This window comes from Mirounga leonina, unplaced genomic scaffold (assembly GCF_011800145.1).
Source record: "Mirounga leonina isolate KUSES-001 unplaced genomic scaffold, KU_Mleo_1.0 Mir_114, whole genome shotgun sequence".
In the NCBI taxonomy this organism is placed as follows: domain Eukaryota; kingdom Metazoa; phylum Chordata; class Mammalia; order Carnivora; family Phocidae; genus Mirounga; species Mirounga leonina.
Window position 1 is genome coordinate 36,378,387 of NW_023270265.1, and position 21,309 is coordinate 36,399,695.

At 39.2% G+C, this 21,309-nt stretch overlaps 1 protein-coding gene and 1 long non-coding RNA gene across 5 annotated transcripts in view; both read left to right on the forward strand.

The window, feature by feature from the left end:
- The window catches only part of VTI1A (vesicle transport through interaction with t-SNAREs 1A), a 359,448-nt gene that overhangs the window by 3,289 nt on the left and 334,850 nt on the right, over positions 1–21,309 (forward strand). For all 4 annotated transcript variants that reach the window (XM_035029052.1, XM_035029073.1, XM_035029067.1 and 1 more), the window contains exons 2-3: positions 7,807–7,865; positions 12,209–12,319. In XM_035029052.1, coding sequence (XP_034884943.1) covers positions 7,807–7,865; positions 12,209–12,319 — 170 coding nt within the window. The remainder of the gene's footprint in view (positions 1–7,806; positions 7,866–12,208; positions 12,320–21,309) is intronic.
- Positions 8,274–11,830, forward strand: LOC118026318. Its single transcript, XR_004683527.1, has 3 exons — positions 8,274–8,306; positions 11,380–11,436; positions 11,820–11,830. It is a non-coding gene; the product is annotated as an uncharacterized LOC118026318 (long non-coding RNA).

Genomic DNA, 21,309 nt, shown 5'->3' on the forward strand with positions numbered 1-21,309 from the left:
ACTTTGCAGAGGTTCCCTTACATCAGGCAGGCATCCTCAAGAATCTTAAGTACAACGTTCTTCTGCAATTATTTGCATACTTCATTTACAGAGAGATAAATGGTCTTTTGTGAATCCAACCATTTTGTAAGATTCACACATGGCATTGGATCTGTTTAGAATCTCTGCTCTGCTACTTACTAGATGTGCAATCTTGGACAAAGTGCTTGGCCTTTCTAAGCCTGCTTCCTCTATCTTTAAGTCGGGGAGAGGAGGTAATTGCTTCAAACTTACAATGTTGTAAAAAATCAAATGAAAGAAAGCCTGGGACACACTAGCACAATTTTCTTCCCAGAAAATGTGCATGATAAATTAGCTATTAGCAGTACTATTGCTACTGCCTAAGACAGCAATTGGTAGGGTTAGGTAGGACCCAGCTTCTCAGACTTTGTGATATTGAACTCTTAAAGGAAACTTGGACCTCAATTCTTGCTTCCTTTTCTGCCTAGACTAGAGTTAGGTTGATCTTTCTTGCTGATGCTTACATTTGAAAGGATATGAGTGATCAGGCTCTTTGGGATATGAAATGAAATTGGGCTTTGAACTCAGGATATCAAGGAGGGAGGCAGGGAGAGAAGTGAAAGTGGTGGGGCAAGACAGGTGTCCTTTCTGGAAGAAAATGCTCAAGTTTCTCTCATTAGTTATGTCAGTTCTTGGAGGCTTTTGAAGACCTCTAGACGTAGCCATGAATAGAAGAAACTGTAAATGTTCCATGATTAACTCTTGGCCTTTGTAGTTGTAGTGGTTGTAGGTGGAGAATTCAGAAGTCTGCCTTTATTTATGAATACTGTGGTTTGCTTAAAATGCATGTGGCTCTGGAACTGTAATGTCCACATGTTTCTACTGAGTGCTTGGAATGTGGCTACAGAGTGAAATGATAATATTTTGGATATATTGGGCTAAATATTATTAAAACTATATACATATATTAAAGCTAATTTTACTTTTTAAAATGTGGGTACTAGAAAATTTAGAATTACATATGTGACTTGCATGCATTACATTTCTGTTGTTCTAGAGAGTTAGAGTTGAAGAGATGGTTCCAGTCCTTGAATTCAGGAACTTAGGTGCACAGTAAATTGGATTGTCATACTTTAATCCCATACCCACACTCTAATCCCAGAGGGACCACTCTCCCTTCAACAGTGTAGTTAAGCTGAGTAATGGCTTCATTGATATTTTAAGAAATAACTTTTAATTTCAGAACAGGTTTAGATTTATAGAAAAATCACAAATACAGAGAATACCTATATGTCCTATGCCCAGTTTCCTCTATTGTTGACATCATATATTAATATGATACATTTGTTGTTGCAGCCAGTGAACCTATACTGACACATTATAATTAAGTGAAGTCCATACTTTGTTCAGATTTCCTTATGTTTTGTTTTGTTTATCTGTTTGTTTTACCTAATGTCCTTTCGCTATTCTAGGATCCAGGCCAGGATACTACAAAACATTTAGCAGTTAGGGCTCCTTATGTTCCTCTTAGCTGTGACAGTTTTCTCAGACTTTTCTCTAGACTTCAGTTTAGAGGAGTACTGGTAGGATATTTATAGAATATTCCTCAATTGGTATTTGCCTGATACTTTTCTCATGATCAGACTGGAGTTCTGGGTTTGGGGGACAAAGATCACAGAAATAAAGCACTATTTTTATCACATTATATCAAGAATATACTGTAACACAACTTATCACTACTGATGCTAACTAACTTTGACCACCTGTCTGAAGTAGTGTTTGTCAGGTTTCTCCCCTGTGAAGTTACTCTTTTGCTTCTTTTCCATACTCTTTGGAAGGCAGTCCTATGCACAGCCCACACTTCAGGAGTGGGGAATCATATTCCACCTCCTTGAAGACTTAGCATCTTAAACCATTTGGGATTCTCTACAGGAGAGATTTTGTCTATTCTTCTCCATTTACTTATTCAGTCATTTATATCCATGGGTTCATGGTATTTATTTTATTCTTTGTATTGTATTCCAATACTACTTTATTTTGTTGCTCAAATTGTTCTAGCTTTGACCTTTGGAAGCCCTTTTAGCTGGCTTCTGTGTCCTTTTGATATACCGCTATCATTGCAGGTTTGTTTTTGGTTTTGGTTTTGGTTTTGGTTTTTCCTTTGTAGTACTTTCTTACTTTCCAGTATTATAGAATACTCCAATATCATCTTTTGTTTTTCCTATACCAGTCTCAGAGTCAGCCATTTCTACAAGGAGTACTACTTCCATTTATTGAGAAATGGTGTTAGAAACCATGACCTAAGGGTACCTGGGTGGCTCAGTGGATTAAGCATCTGACTCTTGATTGTGTCTCAGGTCATGATTTCAAGGTCATGAGATCCAGCCCCATGTCAGGCTCCATGCTGAGTGTGGAGTCTGCTTGGGATCCTTTCTCTCCCTCTCCCTCTGCCCCTCCCCCTGTACTTTCTCTCTTAAAAAAAAAAAGAAAAGAAAACAAGATCTGGATACTAGGTACACTCATTGCTACTGGGGTATTATTGCTTCTAGTCCTTCTGAGCTGACAGACAAGGACGTACATGTGTGTACAGTAAATCATGTATATATAAATATTTGTATGTGTAGCCATCTATAGTAAGCTAAGCATGAGTTCGTATTGCTATCTCCAACTCTAATCCATTATTACATGGATCATTCTAGAATGACTTTGTTTCAGTACTGACCATTCTCTACCATGCTACATAGTGTAGCATTAGTAATATATCCATTTTTAAGTAATATAAAAATTCCTCTATTAGTGGTTTCACTCCACATTTCCCAGTACATAGTTTCTGCTGCTATTTTATCTAAAAATAGCTACATTGCACAAAGATGGGTACCAGTCACTGAATTCAAGTTAGCTCTGACAAACTACTTTATGGGGAGGGGGTGTGTAAGGCTAACTAAGCACTTCTTTAAATACTAACAAAAAAACATGCTATGTAGATTTGTGTCTATACCAGCCCTAAGCACTTCTGTTAATATTGAGTGCACAAGGAAAGATCATACTATGCAAAGACTTATGTGTATACTAGCATTCATCAAGCCTATATGCAAAAGAAAAAAAAGGTGATGAAATTTGTTTATATAGTATATTTTATGAGTACATCAGAGGTTAAGAACTCAGTTCTGAACAGCAGACCTTGTTGGAATTCCAACTCTGCAATTTATTAGCTGTTTAACTTTGGAGAAATTATTTAATCACTCTGAGTTTATGTACTTGATAATACTAGTATCTCCAAAGGGCCGTTTTGAGGATTAACTGTGGTAATGTTCAACACATAGCCCTGTGAAAATAATGATAGCTGTTAGTTACAAAGTTCTGAATCCTAGAAACGTGCCATTTGTAAAGGGGTTGCCATTTGGTGTGGAAAGCATGGAACCGTCTTGGGAATTACATAGGAGTAGAGCTCAAAGACTGCCAAAAATGTAATGTTGGTAGATATTTCCAAGGTCATCTCATTCAGTCTTTCTTTCCTTCCTTTCTTCCTCATTCATGCTTCCCTCCTAAATCATCACCTTTTCATTCTCTTAAAAATGCGAGGAACACTGGGGAGGGCTAAATTCAGAGTTAGGACAAAGATATGATAAGAGTGGTCCCTGCCTCCAAGGAGCTGGAAATGAAGGTGAGGGGAAAACTACAGAAAGCATTTTCTCATGACCATCAGAGCCACCAGAACAGAGCACAGAGGTCTGGGAATTCAGAGGAGATAAGATCTGTCCCAGGAAATCACCTCGAGGAGAGGTGGAAGTTAGCAGACAAAAATGGGGAAAGGGTATATTAAGAGAGGTTGCAGTAAATGGGTGCGGTGGGTATCTGTTGTTTTGGACTGCCCAGAATCCTCTATTCTATTTTCTGATAGCAGCACTCAGTTTTCCTTTGAGGAACTACCTAAACCCAGTCTTGGTGGAACTGACAGGCAGCCATGCCCTATCCAGGTCAATAGGTGAACACATTGCCCAAGGGAGTGCATTCAGAGAACGTTTGCTGTAATTCCAATTTTAGGCAGAGCGAACCAGGAAGAGAGCATGGCATTGCTGCTCAAGACTCTCCTTTTGCAGAGACTGTCCGTTCCTGCTCCCTTGTTATCCTGAGCCACGCTGGGAGCTGTCCTTTCTAAGCTTGGGGCTCATTTTTATCATTGACTCTATGAACCAATCCGTTTTATTCCAATAAGATTCCCACTCTAACTCTAAAAGCTATCTTTCTAATAAATTCCCTTTTTTGGCTGAGGTTAGCCAGAATCAATTCTGTTGTATTCAGCCAAAGAACCCGAAATGGTAGCTTAAACAAAAGGTTAGAGCAGGAAAAGAGAGACAGAGAGAGATGTTTGGGTAATAATGAATAGTCTGTCTGGTTAGCATGTAGCATATACAGTGGAGAGCTAGTAGTTGGAAATAAAGTTGGAAAGGTTGCTTGGATCTGGAATGTGAAGGACTTTGACTGCTAGGCTTAAGTGATGCAATCAAAGCCACATTTTAGGAAGATTAAGTGGTGGAGAGGAGCAGGTGTGAAGACAGGGAAAGCAGGGTGGTTGGTACCATAGCTTCTGTTGTAAATGTTTGCACTGTCCTACATTATTTATTCAATTAACTGTCATTTTTCAAGAACTGATCATATGACAGGCTCAGTGCTAGATTTTAGGACTATAAAGATAATTAAGACATGATTAAAGCCCCCAACCTAGAAGATAAATCTGACCTGTAAGTGTGAGAGATAAATTATTGGAATTAGGTAAGGGTTGTAGGTGTTTTCTGTAAGAGAGAGCAGCCAACTATTTTGTCGGGTTAGGAAAGGCTTGGAAGAGGTGATGATTTCTGAATCCGAGTTTTGAATAGCAGTTTGCCAGGCAGTCACAGTGGAGGTAGGCATAGGCATTGGGATTAAAGGTCTTGGGTCCTGGAAATATATCAGGATTAGAGATAAAGATTTGGGATCATAAATGTATAATATAACAGTTTAAAAATGAGAGTGGATGAAATTGTCCAGGGACATAGATCATAGTAATAAGAGAAGAAAAGTAAGGACTGAACTTCCAGGAATGCCAACAAGTTAAAGGATAAATGGAGGAAAAGGATCTGGCAGAGGACACTGAGACTGAAGTGGGTGTGTAGGAGGATCAGACAATCAGTGTCTTGGAAGCCAGGAGACGAAAAAGTGATAGGATCGGAGGAGCAGAATGTTGGATGCCACAAGATTAAGTAAAAGTAGGACCAGAGAATGTCCATTTGTTTCGGCAAAGAAAAGGTCATCAGACTTAGAGTCATTTCAGTGGATCGGTGGGGGTGAGAGCGAGATTACCGGGCGGAAATGGGGAGATGAGGAAGGGAAACGTGACTGTGGATAGAGGAGAGAGAAATTAGTAGCAAAGGGGAATACAGGACAAGGAAGGCTTCTTCCTTTGTTTTGTTTTATTGATGAGAAAAGCTGGTGCTTCTTGGTCCTAGAGGCTCGGCATGGACTTTCCTAACTACTGAACACCTTAAAGCAAACCAGATGTTCCTTCTGCTATGTAAATTCATAATCTCACCCCTGGTCCAACATGGGCTTGTCTTATTTCATATTCTGCTCCAGCATAAAAATAGTGAACTTCTCCTGTAACTTGTGGAGGTGTCGGACAGATGACATGTGCCAGGAGCAAATAAATTTGGGGTCATATACTAAATTTTTAATCTGGCCATATGTAGGCTTAACTTTTTCAAAGAGGGAAAAATAAACTAAATTTTAATTTCAAATGTGCATTTTTCTTATTTGGAGTATGCACAAAACAGGTGACAGCTATCCCCCCTAGTTTGGGGGGATCAAAGGGAAGGGGTTGGGGATGGCAGAACCTAATTATGGTTCTAGCAAAATAATAACTTCCACTAAAGATTCCCCACTTAGTGTTGACTATCCTCCTGAAGAGTTAGTCAGCTATTAAACGTGGTACCCATTTCAAGCTTCATGACTTCTCTTGTTTGTTGTATTAGTTGGTCATCGTTAGGTTCACAGAAACTTAACTTTAAAGATTTATTTATTTATTTATTTATTTATTTATTTATTTATTTGGGAGAGACAGAATGTGTGCAGTGGGGAGAGGCAGAGAGAGAGGGAGAGAGAGTCTTAAGCAGACTCCACGCTGAGCTCAGAGTGCGATGCAGGGCTCAATTTCAAGACCCTGAGATCATGACCTGAGCTGAAACCAAGAGTCAGATGCTAACTGACCGTGCCACCCTGGCATCCTGAAACCTAACTTTAAATAAAGAAATCTGTTAGTTCAAGAAAACAAATCATGATAAAGTCAAGCAAAACCTGTTTCAGAGTTATCTGGAACCAGAAACTAATTAACTAAATATACCTACCTACTTACCTACTACCTATCCCTCAGCTTTGTTTCTTTCTCAATATAGACTTCATTCTTAACCACTGCAAAGTGGCTATCCTTGTAGCTAGAACAATGGATGCCAACAGCTTCTAGACTCAGGTCATCATAACTCTACCAAGAGAGAGGAAAAGACTTTGCTGTTGCTCTAGGACTTTGATTGGTCTACTTGAGTTATATGCAGACTCCACTTTCACCTGCCAGACCAATGTGGCAAGAGGGATTGAGCTACTGGGATTGGTCCAGCTAGGTGAGAAGCCCGTGCTTTGCTAAGTCACTGTGTCCAAAGGGGCAGGGTCATGGAAGGAGATAGCATCTTCCATCGACCTGGTTGGTGAAGAGGAGAGCCTCAAAAGAGTGAGGTTATTGCCTGAGAAAAGAAGAATGCTAGACACAAAACCATAAATGTTCAATAAATTTGCTTAGCACAAAACTTAGGTGTAGTCTCTGAATAAATGGACTGATTGTTTTGGAATGGGGGTGAGAAGTTTTCTGAAAATACCTGCTAGGACATGTCTCTCCCAGGAAAGGGAGCTACAGTTGGGTGATAACTTAATGTTGGTAGAGTTTGAATAAACTACATACAGAGACTTAGCACTTCATAATTTTAAAAGTAATTTTACTTGCATCAGCTTTATGAGCTAAAAAGAATTAGCTGTTTTAAATTTCCATTTTAGAGAGTACCAACTGAGTCTCAGAAAAAAACACTTTCTTATCCAGGATTCCACAACCAGCAAAGTAGGTGGTGACTTTGGGTTTAGAATCAGTAGTCCTGACTTCAAATATTTCTTTCATTACACCCAATTCTTAATGAAAGTACAGTCTTTTAAAGGATCGTAACATCGTGCCCAGTTTCAGGAATTGTTTTGGTATGTGATTTTTTCCCCCCCAATTTTTATTTAAATGCCAGTTAGTTAACATACAGTGTAATATTCGTTTCATGTGTGGAATTTATTGATTCATCACTTACATACAGCACCCAGTGCTCATCTCTACAAGTGCACTCCTTAACCCATCACCCATTTACCCCATGTGACTTTTAAATTGTATTCATGTCAGTGATTCCCAGTTTATTAAAGTCATGACTCTGAAGACTCCCCGTGCAACCACTAAATTTGCACATTTGTTGTTGACACAGTTTCTTCTAAAGGACCAACTAATTTTTGTTTTCTCTTAGAAATGTTATGGCATCTTTTCATAATTAGGTACTCCATAGGATTATATATAGCCTAGACTCAGTGGCTTAAAGTGGTTCCTAACCCACCAAAAAATGATCCGGTCATCTGCCTGATGTGGTAATTCTCTACTCTGACCAGAAAGGAAAAGGCATATAAAAAATAGAGGTTTTTATATATCACATTTACTTGTATTCCTAGCAATTCCTTGGTATTTATTGTTTGTTTCAGATGAGAAGAAGCAGATGGTTGCAAATGTGGAGAAACAGCTCGAAGAAGCAAAAGAACTGGTAGGTACAGACGTGGTCATATATTGTAACATACAACCAGAGCCTTTTCTGCTGATGCATTTCTCTAGCCTGTTTTATACTATTTAGAAACATGAAACATTTCTGATTAGCATTTTATAATTCGGACTTCCTCAGTTTTCAAGTTGAAGAGAATTTAATAGTTTCTTGGGATTCATGAAAGGTCCACCTTTAATTTTTATTCCTTCATAATACTTTTCATAATAGCTAGAAATAGCTCATGCTTGTTAAAGGCATATTGAGTACCAGACACTGGGTTAAGCATATTACTTGCTTTATAATATTTAATTTTCCCACAAGCCCTGTGAGACAAATGCTATTCATCAAGAAGTGTTAAAGATCTGAGATGTTCCCCTACTTGCTTTGTAACAGGTGGGCTTGCCATAGTTTCATGGATGCTGGCGGAAGACAAGAGATTCCTAGGTCAGAGACAAAAGAATTTTATTATGGCAAAAGGTGCTGCCAGTTTCAGCACACTACTTCAGGTCCCTGAGCCCCAGCTCCCACAGGGTGAGGCAAGTTTGCCTGGAAGAAGGCCTACGCACAGTGGAATACCTTACCGGAGGGGAACCTGGAGGCTGGGAAATGCCCTGCTTTGTGGCAGCCTGAGAGCGAGCCTGCTGTTTGTCCCAGAGGGACACAGTATTTCTTCCCCCAGGGCTGCTCCCTGTAAATACAACCCTGAGAAATGGCTTGAGAAAGGAGCGGTCAGGGCCTCGCATTCTTGGCATGCCCAGCAAGACATGTGGGAGCGTGAGAGACCCACAGAGGAGTGATTCTCAATGCCATTCTTGCCCCCATTTTGTAGACGGGGGAAACTGAGGTCTAGAAAGATTAAGTAACTTTGAGGTACCACACCCAGCAAGTGGTGGAGTATGGACTTGTATCTAAATGTGCTAAATCCAGAGCTCCAGCTCATCCACTACTTTTGGATATAAATAAATTTGTAAATCAAGGAACAAAAAGTATTAAAAAGTATTGTGTCCCAGTTTTTGGTTTCAAAGCCAAGTATTACAAGTACAACTCTACTTGTTACTGCATTGTGGTCCCAAATGAGTGTGTCGCTTTCCTAAATACTGAAGGGTGCTACTTGGGGTTCCTTCAGTACATACTTACTGATTTACTTAGAACAATTCTCCAAGTGTGTTTCTTGTGACCACTGTTACCAGTTCAAGTAAGTTTGGGAAATTAGCTAGCTTAGAAAAATTGGAGGTTGGCATCTTTTTCAGTTGTTGTTTTTCTACAGAATCTTCTCAGACCATGTAGGAGGCTGAGACATTATGAATCTCTGAGAAGGGACTGTAGGAGGCAGCTAAAGCCTGGAGTGTTTCCAGGCTTATTTGACCAACTGACTGACTTTGGCTGACAGGGCCATACGCAGGGGGCTGCCGTTTTAGGAGCTCTGCAGAAGTAGGTGGTTGTCATTCCCCACGACACAGCAGACCTTTGCTTTGTGACTTGGAGGGCTGAGGTATCGAGCTGCACCACACTGCTCCATCTTCTCTGGCTCTTTTCTAGCTGTCAGAATGTCGGATGCTCTCCAGGCTCCAGAAGATTCGCTTCTCATCTCTGCTGTGCTGTCGCCATGGCAGCTTGGCTTCTAACTCCCCAGCTTCGAATGTTTGCCTCTCGTTTGACAGTTTCTCCCTTTTTGCAAATGCTTGTCTCCTTACTTTCTTTTCTCTTTATATTCAACTATTTCTCTCATGCTTTCTGGCCTTCATGTAAAAAGACTGACCTCCTGCATACCGTAGCTGCCAGTTAGGACACCCCTCCCTTCTGGCTGGAAGCTTCCCATCAGTAGTGAGGTGCAGCTGCTCAGTTATTTGGATCTTGAGTTGTTGTTGAGTTTGCAGGAGCAGTTCTTCTGCCTCAAAATCTGTGTTGGTTTGTTGAGCCATCAAGGTATTCAATGATGTTAGAAAGCTGGTTTCCTAATAACCAAGATTTTACTGGACCAAGAAGTATAAAACATAGTCGTCCCCTCATGGAGCTTGTAGTCATCTTCAGTCATGACCAACCTCAAGAGTTCTAAGATAGGTGTTTCTATTTGTTTAAAACAATCAGACGGCTGATTTACTTAGTTCCGATGACATCCTTGTTAAGGACACTGTTCATTGTATTACATCTCCTTTGGACAAGGGAGGACCCTGGCAGAAAAACTTTTTTTTTTTTAAAGATTTTATTTATTTATTTGAGAGAGAGAGTCAGAGAGAGAGAGAGAGAGCACAAGAGGGAGGAGCGGGAGAGGGAGAAGCAGACTCCCTGCCGAGCAGGGAGCCTGATGCGGGACTCGATCCAGGGACTCCAGGATCATGACCTGAGCCGAAGGCAGTCGCTTAACCAACTGAGCCACCCAGGCGCCCAGAAAAACTTCTTTTTGATTTCACTTATTAGGATTACTTGTGTTTCTGCCGAACAACTGGTTTGTATTAATCTCTTGGACGCTGCTTGTCTTGTGATTACCGTGTCCCCCAGGTTGTGTTGGCCATCTGAATGTTGGGACAGCACGAAACAAGTTCATGTTAACTTTTTCCTGGTTTTGTTGAAAGTGCTTGTTGTGTGTTTCCTTTTTTTCTTGCCTACTTTTAATTTTGTTTTCAGTGTCTTTATAAAATGCCTTAAACAGCAGTGTAGTTAACTCTTGGATTTTCACTTACGTGTACTTAGGCAGTTATTTGGATGATCCTGCTCACCTTGTTAGAAGTAGGTATGTAATGATGATTTCAAAAAGTGTTTTTTTTTTTTAATTTTTAAAAAAGATTTTTATTTGTTCATTAGAAAGAGAGAGAGATCACAAGCATGGGGAGCGGCAGGTAGAGGGAGAAGTAGGCTCTCCACTGAGCAAGGAGCCTGACACAGGGCTCAATCCCAGGACCCTGGGATCATGACCTGAGCGGCAGACGCCCAACCGACTGAGCCACCCAGGCGCCCCGAGAGAAGTATTTTAAAAAATTGCCTTGCTGAGTAATTTAATTTATTGGTGCTTCACATTTATGTTGAGGCAGGGCAATAATTTAAGTAGTCACTGTTTAAATCTAATTAAAACTCTCTCTCTCTCAATAAAAATTAAGACCCATGAATTAAAACATGGTTTTCTGGTTTATCTGAGAGCTACTATCATTATTCAGTCTCTAATGCTGGACAAGTAAGAGTTTTATTAGTGATAAGCTTATAGTAGTCATGGAAATAACTCATTAGAATGCTTTAAGAGGTAAAATATAAACAGCATTTTTGGGTGTGAGTTTATTTGACATGGCCTGAGCCAATTTGCTGGTGGTGGTGGGTTTTATTTTTTAATGCCAAGTATAAATAAGCTACCTCTGATACCTTGTGTCTCTACTTGCTGTATTTCTTCTGCATCATCAGTAATCATCTGTACTATTATTAACATTAATCTAGTCATTACCAAGCAAGAGACATTGTTGTAAGCACATTATAGGAATTACACCATATAATATTTACAGCTGTCCTACAAAAGACTTTCTATTTTTAGAAATGAGAAAAGTAAGCCCCAGAGGAGTTAATAAACCCGTCCGAGACTGCACAACTAGTAAGTAGTGGAGCCTATGATGTGGATGCAGGTGTCCGAATCAAACGCCTGTGTTCTTAACCGTCACACTCTTTTTGTATTGCCTCTCAGTAAATGCGCATGTGTTGTATCCAAAGTGTTATTAATGCCAGATTCTTGAGAAATATGTGGTTATGATATCAGCGAGCTTTGTGTAATTTAGTAAATTGCTGTATCCATTTAATGCCATAACATGGTTATAAAGTAGAAGGAGTTAGGCTGAAGGTTGAGATCACAAGCTGGTTGGCATGTGATTTTCCTAATCAGAAAAGAGTTTCCAGAAGAATTTTCACCAAATGACTAAGGCTGAGCTGACATTTTCTAGATTTAGGGTAGAAATAATGGTTTGTTTTATGTTCCCATAGCCCTGGTTGGTGGTTTGGGGTCAGAAGACCAAACCAGGTGAGGTTAAACTGAATGCTAGAACACACCAAAGGTATTAAAATTGTTATTATTGAGGATGTTTGGACTAATGCATATGTTTGAAAAAAAACCAAACATTCTTGACAAAGTGAGTGCTTTGGCACTCTGCATGTCACTAGCAAACACTCAGGAACTATTTATTTGTTGACGTAAACAAAAGTTAAGCCCCAAAGCAGTCCCATTGTTATTTGATCATAGGCAGCTAGCTCCCTCGGTCTGGCTCCTCAGGTGTAAAACGAGCAATTGGGATTAAATCCTTTCAGCTCTAAATGTCTGGCCAAATAAAGTATAAGCATATGATTTAAGTCACGTTTTCCTCTCACCCTGCCAGCTTGAACAGATGGATCTGGAAGTCCGAGAGATACCACCCCAAAGTCGAGGAATGTACAGCAACAGGATGCGAAGCTACAAGCAAGAAATGGGCAAACTTGAAACAGATTTTGTGAGTTAGATTCCCCCTCTCTGTCATATTTACCAATCTTTAAACTGCATTTTCACCTCTGTTTTCTGTTGTTTCCTCCACACGCCTCAGTTAGCCTGATATGCATAGTCTCTGGGAGCTGGTGCAAGAGACAGCACAGTTTTTATAATTTATGGCTTGGGGGTCTAAAAATACTTGAAGAGCTAGCTAATGATGGAATATGAGGTACGTTGGATTGCTGACTCACAGATAGATCCAAAGCATGTCATCCTCTGAGTTTAGAAAGTATTTATTGATACTTAGCATTTATTAGAATTTTGAAACCCAATTTTGGGCTTTTCTTAGTCTGCAGCCTTTCAGATGCAGTGTTCATAGATGGACTTCAGGGGCACATGAATGTCCTGAAATTATATAGGTATTTTTGGATGTCCATTCCCATGTGCACTTTTCTCCTGGGATAGGCGCCATAGGCTTTATTAGAGTCTTAAAAGGATATGTTACACTCCTCCCACCAAAAGGACAAAAGTAATTCAACTAATTATTTATACAAGTGATCCTTTATACCAATTGCTCCAAGAGAATATTCAGCTTTCTCTTCCTATGTATCCGACTTTCAACTCTACCTACTTTATACAAATTTAAGAATGCAAATTTAAACATAACATGTTGAAATTGTTAGTAATTAAAAAGTAATAGGAGTTTGAAAGACAGAGCTGAGCAGTTCCACTTCTGGATATATATCCAAAAGAATCGAAAGCAGGGTTTTTATATTTGCACACCCATGTTCATTGCAGCATTATTCACAAAACCAGAAGATGGAAGTAACCCAGGTGTCCAACAGCAAATGAATGGATAAACAGAATATGGTACATGCATATTACTCAGCCTTAAAAATGGTGGAAATTCTAATGTATGCTATGACATGACATGACATGCTTGAGAACATTATGCTAAGTGAAATAAGCCAATCATGAAAGACAAACAGTATATGATTCTGTTTATATGTACCTAGAGTAGTCAAAGATAAGAGACAAAGTAGAATGGTGGTTACTAGGGACTGGAGAGAGGGGGAAACAGGCAGTTATTGTTTAATGGGTGTAGAGTTTTAGTTTTGCAAGATGAAAGGTTCTAGAGATCGGTTGCTCAACATGTGAATATATTTAACACTACTAAACTGTACACTTAGAAATGGTTCAGATGGCAAATTTTATGTTATGTGTATTTACTACTTAAAAAAAAAAAGATACAGATGAAGAACTGAGCTTTACCTGTAAATGACAGAGGAGTCATGTCTTGGTATGTGAATCAACTTCATTTCTGACCCTGGGGTCCAAATTCATAAAGAAAGTCAGGAATTTATGAGGGTCTTTCTGCCTCTGTTCCTGCCTTAAGTGTCTTGCTTATGGAGGCTGGGTCTTCTAGACTACAGTGGTACCAGACCCAGTAGAAATCCCCCTAGAATCTGGAGATAGGGTGATTTGCAGTTATGCATATTTATTTTATATTTTGATGGATACTTTCCTGAGGAGTCGAGATAGGCTACGTCAGTGACTCTGATGCAGTTGCCTTTTAAATTGTCTTTCCATTAATTAAAAAAAAAATTGGAATCCACCATGGGCCTAAATTCAGAAAAGAAGCATAACTGCCTAGCTCCTGTGCTCTGTGCTAGATAAAACCTTCTCTAATTGCTTTGTGAAAGGTGGGTTCTCTTAGGGAGAATATGAGGTATAATGAGAAAATTTAAATTGATTTGGGAATTTGACAACTCAAATTTATACTTAGACAATTCTAATTAAAATTAATCTTTCAATATGAATGATGATAGTAAAGTAAAATATTTATGAGGATTATTTTAGTTTGCTAACCTCATCTTTATGAAACTCCTTTACACAGATTTCTCTCTTGGTTTCTAAAATAACAAATTATATTAGTTTGTGAGGGCTGCCATGATAAAGTACCACAGACTGGATGGTTTAAACAACAGAAATTTATTTTCTCACAGTTCTGGAGATTGAGAGTCTGAGATCAAGGTGTCAGCAAGGTTGGTTTCTTCTGAGGCCTCTCTCCTTGGCTTGGAGATGGCTGTCTTCTCCCTGGGTCTTCACATGGTCTTTCCTCTGTTTGTGTCTATGTTCTGATTTCTTCTTCTTAGAAGGAGACCGGTCACATTGGATTAGAGCCCACCCTGGTGGCCTTGTTGTAACTCAGTTAACTCTTCTCCAGATGCAGTCACTTTCTGAGGTACCAAAGGTTAGGACCTCAACATATAAATTGAGATAGTAGACATAATTCAGCTCATAACACTGAATTTAATTTTAATCTTTTCTTCTTAAAAATTTTTTCAGAAATTAAATTGCTTCTGTTGCTTATAAGTTAGCTAGCTCAATCTTCATTGTTTTTTTTTGGTCTCCTGAAGAATATAATCTGGTTAGATCCAAATCTGATATTTGGATATTGTATGCTTGGGTACATATTTCTTAGGCATATTTTCTGTTTTAAAGAAAAATGGAATCAGTAACTGTGATCTGAACACCTGTTCTCCAGGCTATCATTAAAAATTCATGTATTTATGTGGATAATTATGAGCACAACTTTCTTCGATTGTCAGGAGGCATCCTTTACCACTACCAGCCCCCACCTTCCATGGTATAGTGACTTAAAGTTTATAAAGTGCTTTAACATACACTATTTCATTTCATTGTATGAGGAGTAGACAGAGTAGATGTGGATGACTATCCTCATTTTAAATCTTTTTTTTTTTTTAAAGATTTTATTTTTATTTATTTATTTGAGAGAGAGAGTGAGAGAGAGAAAGAGCACAAGAGGGGGGGAGCGGGAGAGGGAGAAGCAGACTCCCCGCTGAGCAGGGAGCCCAATGCGGGACTCGATCCCGGGACTCCAGGATCATGACCTGAGCCGAAGGCAGTCGCTTAACCAACTGAGCCACCCAGGCGCCCGACTATCCTCATTTTATGCATGATAGAACCAAGAAGTTCAGATTGATTCTGCATGCCATTCAACACATCATTCTCAAGCCCAGCTGTGTGTAAGACATTGCTCTAAGTGCTTGGAAAAAGCTGTGATTAAGATAAAGTTCTTGTTCTCATGGAATTTAAACTCTAGTGGGAAAGATAAGAAACAAATAAACAAATACATCTATATCATAATTTCAGGGAGTGATGAGTGCTATAAATGAAAATAAAGTGAGTAAATGGGTGAGAGTGGCTAGCACAGTGGTCATGGCTGTTTTGGCTAGGGTGTTCTCTGTGGCATGAGAGAGAGAGAGGAAGAGGCGCATGTGTTTACAGAGGGAGGCAGAGGAAAGATCTGCAAGGGCGTCGTAGACATGGTAAAGACCTTGGCTTTTACTCTGGACTGATGAGAAGCCTTTGAGAAGTGAGTGGTCCTTTGATGCCTCTTCTACAGCTTCCTCCACTTTTCCTTACCACACCACGTGAGGTATTCGAACAGGGTATAGAAAATAGGTACATAATTCCCTTTTGATTCATATTATCTTTTTATATTTAATTCTTTTATGTTTAAAGGAATGAAGGCTATCTTCTTAAAAACATTTGATAACTTTCTTATGGTGCTATACCTAGAAACATTGAACCCCAAGAAAAATAGCACAGTGGTCCTTCATTGTTATTGCAAACGAAGCAGATGTGCTATTCCCCTTGTGATATCGAGACCTTGGGGGATCATTTGTACCGATGAGGAAGGGCAGAGGACAGCTCAGTACTTCTTTCTTCGACTCTTACCGTCTACTTGTTTTCTTTTCTCGGCCCCTCCTCCTCCTCTGCCTGTTGCTTAGCCCCTAGATTCTTCAGGCTTCTCTGCTGACTCCCAGTGTCTTACTCTGTGTGGCATCATCCACTCCTGTGGCTTCAGTGACTGGGTCTACACCAACCTGCATTTCTGACCCAGACCTCTATAGCTCTAGATTCATACTTCTTACTACTTACTTTATTCCAGAGTCCCTTAAACACAAACACTTAAATTTGACAAGTTCCAGTCACTTCCGAGTTAATCTTTAATTTCTCCCTCGCCATCACTTTGCATGTCCAGTTGATCACTGAGAATTAGCAGTCCTGCCCTCAAATATCTCCCACTTTCATCTCCACTACTAGAAGCTCTCATGTTTTTCCATCTCAATGTTTGTAGCAGCCTTTCCTCCTTCTATTCTTCTCCCTCTCTAAACCACGCTCTGCACCAGTCTCGAATTATCTTTCTTTTTTTTTTAAAGATTTATTTATTTATTTGAGAGAGCGAGAATGAGAGAGAGAGAGAGAGTACATGAGATGGGGGAGGGTTAGAGGGAGAAGCAGGCTCCTCGCCAAGCAGGGAGCCCGATGCGGGACTCGATCCAGGGACTCCAGGATCATGACCTGAGCCGAAGGCAGTCGCTCAACCAACTGAGCCACCCAGGCGCCCTCGAATTATCTTTCTAACACACTGATCTGAATATGTCACATTGTTCTACAAAATCCCATGGACTGCTCATTGCCTGCTGAATAAAATCCAGGTCAGCTAGTAGGTTTTCTGTTCTGTTCCATTCCTTCTTCACATGTCTAGGAATTTTATTATCACATGCTTGGTATTATGGATCATACATTGTTAAAAGCCTAGATTTTGTTGGTTTCCTTTAGAGTGGTGCATCTCAACCTTTTCTTCATTATCACTACCCCCTCAAGGAACCTTTTTAGACTTCTTTTTCCCCACAATTTCCCCTTCCTCCTCCCACGGCCATCAAATTTTAATGCTACAGATATATATCTGTACATACTATGAATGACCCTTTGGAGGGCCTCATGTCTCTGTAATGTCTAAAATTTTTCATCCTGCCAAGAACCAATTTTTGCCTCCACGGCATTTTATCACCTCTGCTGTCAATGCATGTTTTAGAGAATTTTTTTTTTCTTTTTCTTTTTTTAAGTAAGCTCTATGCCCAGCATCAGGCTTGAACTCCCAACCCTGAGATCAATGGTCACATGTTCTACCAACTGAGCCAGCCAGGTACCCCCTAGAGAATGTTGAGCTTTATTTGGGCAAGCAGATAACTTACTAACAGATCAGATTGATCCTCTCAAGGCTATTGTTAAAGTGTTTAAGGACATGTCTAGAGTAGACCTACTTTTGAGGTGTGGCTTTTCTTGGCTTCCATTTGAATGACTGGAGCATTCAATGACTGCTCTGCTTGTGTTTGGTCAGAATTCTGTCTCCCTGCTTTGGGTGACCTCCAGAATCTCCATTCCATCCATAGCCCCCCAGTACTTGTTCTCTGCAAGGCTTTGTGGGATCTTGCCCTCCGCGTATGCAAATTCATTTTCCGCCATAGGCTGAAGGAGAACCCTTTATAGATTTCTGGAGCCCCTTCTCTGTGTAGCTCCCTTCTCTATATTACTGTGCTAAATTCTCTCCATCTCAATCCCAAACTCCAGTGTCTGCCTCTTAAGCTCAGTGACACGCTGTGCTCCATCTGCACTCTATCTCCACATGCTGTAGTCTGGAAAGTACCTACAGGCTGAGAACCATAGCAATTGTAAGGCTCATTTGAAGTGCTTCTCTTCTCCAAAGGATTGTACTTCTACACTGCCTGTTGTCCAGTTTTTGAAAAACAATTGTTACATACATTTTGTCCATTTTTAGAGTTTAGAGTGGGAGGATTAGTCGTGTACCAATTACTCTGTCATGAGTGGCATAAAAGTTCGGTGTACTTTTAATGTTTATTAGTATTTAGCAGATAATTGTGTGCATCTGAAAATTAAATAATAATCTAGTGTTTACAATGATTTATGTCATATATTTTAATTTGTAACTGAATAAATAAAGCTGCTTAAAAGATTTTAAAAATCAGGTTATAGTTTGTATTCATAATTGTGGGAAGTTAAGGGAAGGCAGTGGCCATCGTTGTGTTCCCTTTTATACTGTTGCTGTTCATGATGATACTCTATTATTCTGGACATTTGGCCTCCAAAAGCCTCCTGTTGTTTATTTTTGGCTTCTTACGGTCTCAGTGTAAGTTGGGAATATTAGGCCAGAGAAGTTAGAATCCAGTCATCTTATTTTTAGATGAGGAAATGGAGGACCAGGAAGACCAAATGTTGTTTAGAGCCAGGGCCAGAATCAAATCATCTAAACACACTTTCTTATGTTTTCTCCATGATCCTTTGCAATCCCCCATCTCTAACTTCATGTTTCCATAAATATCAATTTAATATCTTTATGTATTTGAAAACATTTTTAAGTGAGAATTCATATATTTAAATTGTTCTGGTAATTTCTTTCTTCAATATTGCTGTAAGGTTAGCTAGAGCAGTGTCATGTCAGGATATTCCAGGGAAATGAGCCAACCAAAAGTGGGGGATATGGAGTAGAGGATTTTTCAAGTTTAAGATTACTATTTCTTAAGAAAATAAAATCAATCAAACAAAAAACCCCTAAACTTGTACAAACAAAAAACCTAACGTTGTATAAAATGTTTGACCAAGCCTCATAAGAAAAAAAAGAAGGAACAAGTACATGATGTACCAGGATAAGGTTCCAAAAGTCACGTAAGGACATGGTGTGTTGAATGCCTTTTACATCTCTGGTATTGTACTGGGGTGCTGGCGCCATCTTGTGGTATATTTGTGTAGTTGCATATTCTTTTTTTCTTGTAACAAAGCTGAACTTCCTTTAAGATGGACACGCACATACAGTATTTGGGGTGGAGGAATTGATTGTAATGAATGTTAGAAGTAGGGCTTTTTAGCCCCCGTCTCAAGTTCACTTCTATCCCAGGTCATTGGTGCCCGAATGCTGTCCTTTTCCTATTTGGCAGACTATGTGATGTGATTGTTAGACCAGCTCCTAGTGCAAAGCTGTCTACATCAGAGAATGGCACTTCTATTGACAGTCTCAGCAGTGAGGCTGAATGGTCCTAGAAACCCAACTACCTGCAGACTATCGGAGTTGGTCCCTTAGGTCAGGGTTCAAAGGATGTTGTGGAACAGCTTGAAGCTTTTACTGCTACTACCTGCACTCTCTTTTAACAGGTGAATGGACAACTTGAGTATCCGAGTTTATGAGTGAAGCCAGTAGCCGTATTCTGTTTTTGTTTTTTTTTTAAAGTCTAAGATAGACTAAAGAAGTGCAAATGAGAAAGTTGAACTCTTTTAAATTTTGATTTTTGTTGAAAGGTCAAGAACTTGATGCTTCTGTTTACATTTTATCTTTTCTGTTCTTACGACTCCCTGGGATATTTTACTTCTATTCTGTGGCAGCTGTAGAAAACCATGAAATCATGTTTTAGAGATTTAGATAGTGTCAGAGGTAATATGTTGTAATTATAGCATCAGCTTATCCTTCTTGCAGGAACATAAGTGCATTCTAGAAGGAAGTAAGGCAGCCAAAGTGGACAGAACCATTCCAGAAAAGAAATTTTCTCCCACTATGTGCACTTAATAAATATGCTTACATTTGAAAAAATTACATTTGTTTTTTGATTCTCTGTAAAAATAATACCTGCTCATTATAGAATATTCTGAAAATAAAGAAGAGTAGAAAGAAGAAAAAAAACACCTTATTCCTATTACCCCAAAAGATCCACATTTTACATTTTGATTTGTTTTCTTCCAGTCTTCCCTTCCCCTCTCCCTTGCATAATTTATTGTTTTATTTTACATAATAATGATGTTTCTCAACTCATGGTTTTTCCGCCTTTTTTTAACACAAGATTCTAACGTTGGTATTTTTCAGTTCTATAAATTCAGAATCATTTTAGTGGGCGCATAATATTTCAATCAGTGATACTAGTTCATCTTTTGTTGAATTGTAATATATTTCCATTTATTCCCTCTGTAGTTTATTGTGCTACGATGAACATATTATAGCAGGATTATTTCATCAGGGTCATTTCTCAGAGGGCAGATTATCAAGTCAAAGAGTTGACTTAGAGTCTTATTAAAATATCCCTTGGAATTACATTTTTAGTGTGACTCATCGGATCATTTTTGTTGTACTTTCTCCATATCTTCTCTGTGTTAGAATGTGATGAGAAATAAAATCATAGGCCACCCAGGGCTGGATATTTTAAATACATTACTCATTTAATCCACAACTGTATGAGAAAGATACTGTTACCTGTCATTATGGAGATTTTACAACTCTAAAATTAGACACAACTGAGATTTCTTTCTCTAAGCTACTCTTCCATGGAAGATATATTAATATTGGTAAGGCAAGCAGATATTCCTGGCTCTCCATATCTGTCTAAAACTGAACTCATTTTACATTTTCAATATTTCTTAAACACAAACTGAAGACTATATTAGTTATCTTGATATGACTTGGCCCTTAAGGGAGAAAGTAACACTACATTTATGTGCACATATGTGATTTTCCTCGTTTGTAATTATTTCCTTAAGACAGTTTTTCCTAAAGCCCTGCTGTATGAAACTGTTAAAAAAAAAAAAAATCATCAGGCCAGTGGCCTTCTTTGTTTGTAGGATTCTCATTCTAGGCACTGACCCTGGTAAATCTTCTACTCACGGAGACTCCAATAAATCCAGAGGCTGACACAGGAAATGGACCCACTGGATAGGGAAGAAACCAAAAGGCTATTTTCGGCTGTAGTGATACCAGAAGGGGGCTGATCTCTGCATGTGTGTCACTCTGGTCTCCTAATCCAAGATGCTGTAAAGGTTCATGTTCTTGACCCTTCTCACCTGCAAAAATAACTTCCACGTCCAAATTACCTGCAAAAAAACCTTCCACATCCACTGTAGTCATTCACCACGTTGAAGTGTATACTGATGCAAATACATCTGTGTGTGTTCTCTCACGTGTTCTGTGCATGGAAGTCATTTAATTGGTGTCAGATCCCTCATTGGACTGTGCAATTTTATTGGAATATTTATTCTTACCTAAACTTACGAATTTTTTTTAATCATTGGAATTAAAGTTATAGTGCCATTTTATGGCAGAGAGAGCAAATTTTTGCCACAACATTATGGCATCTCTAGCAGTTT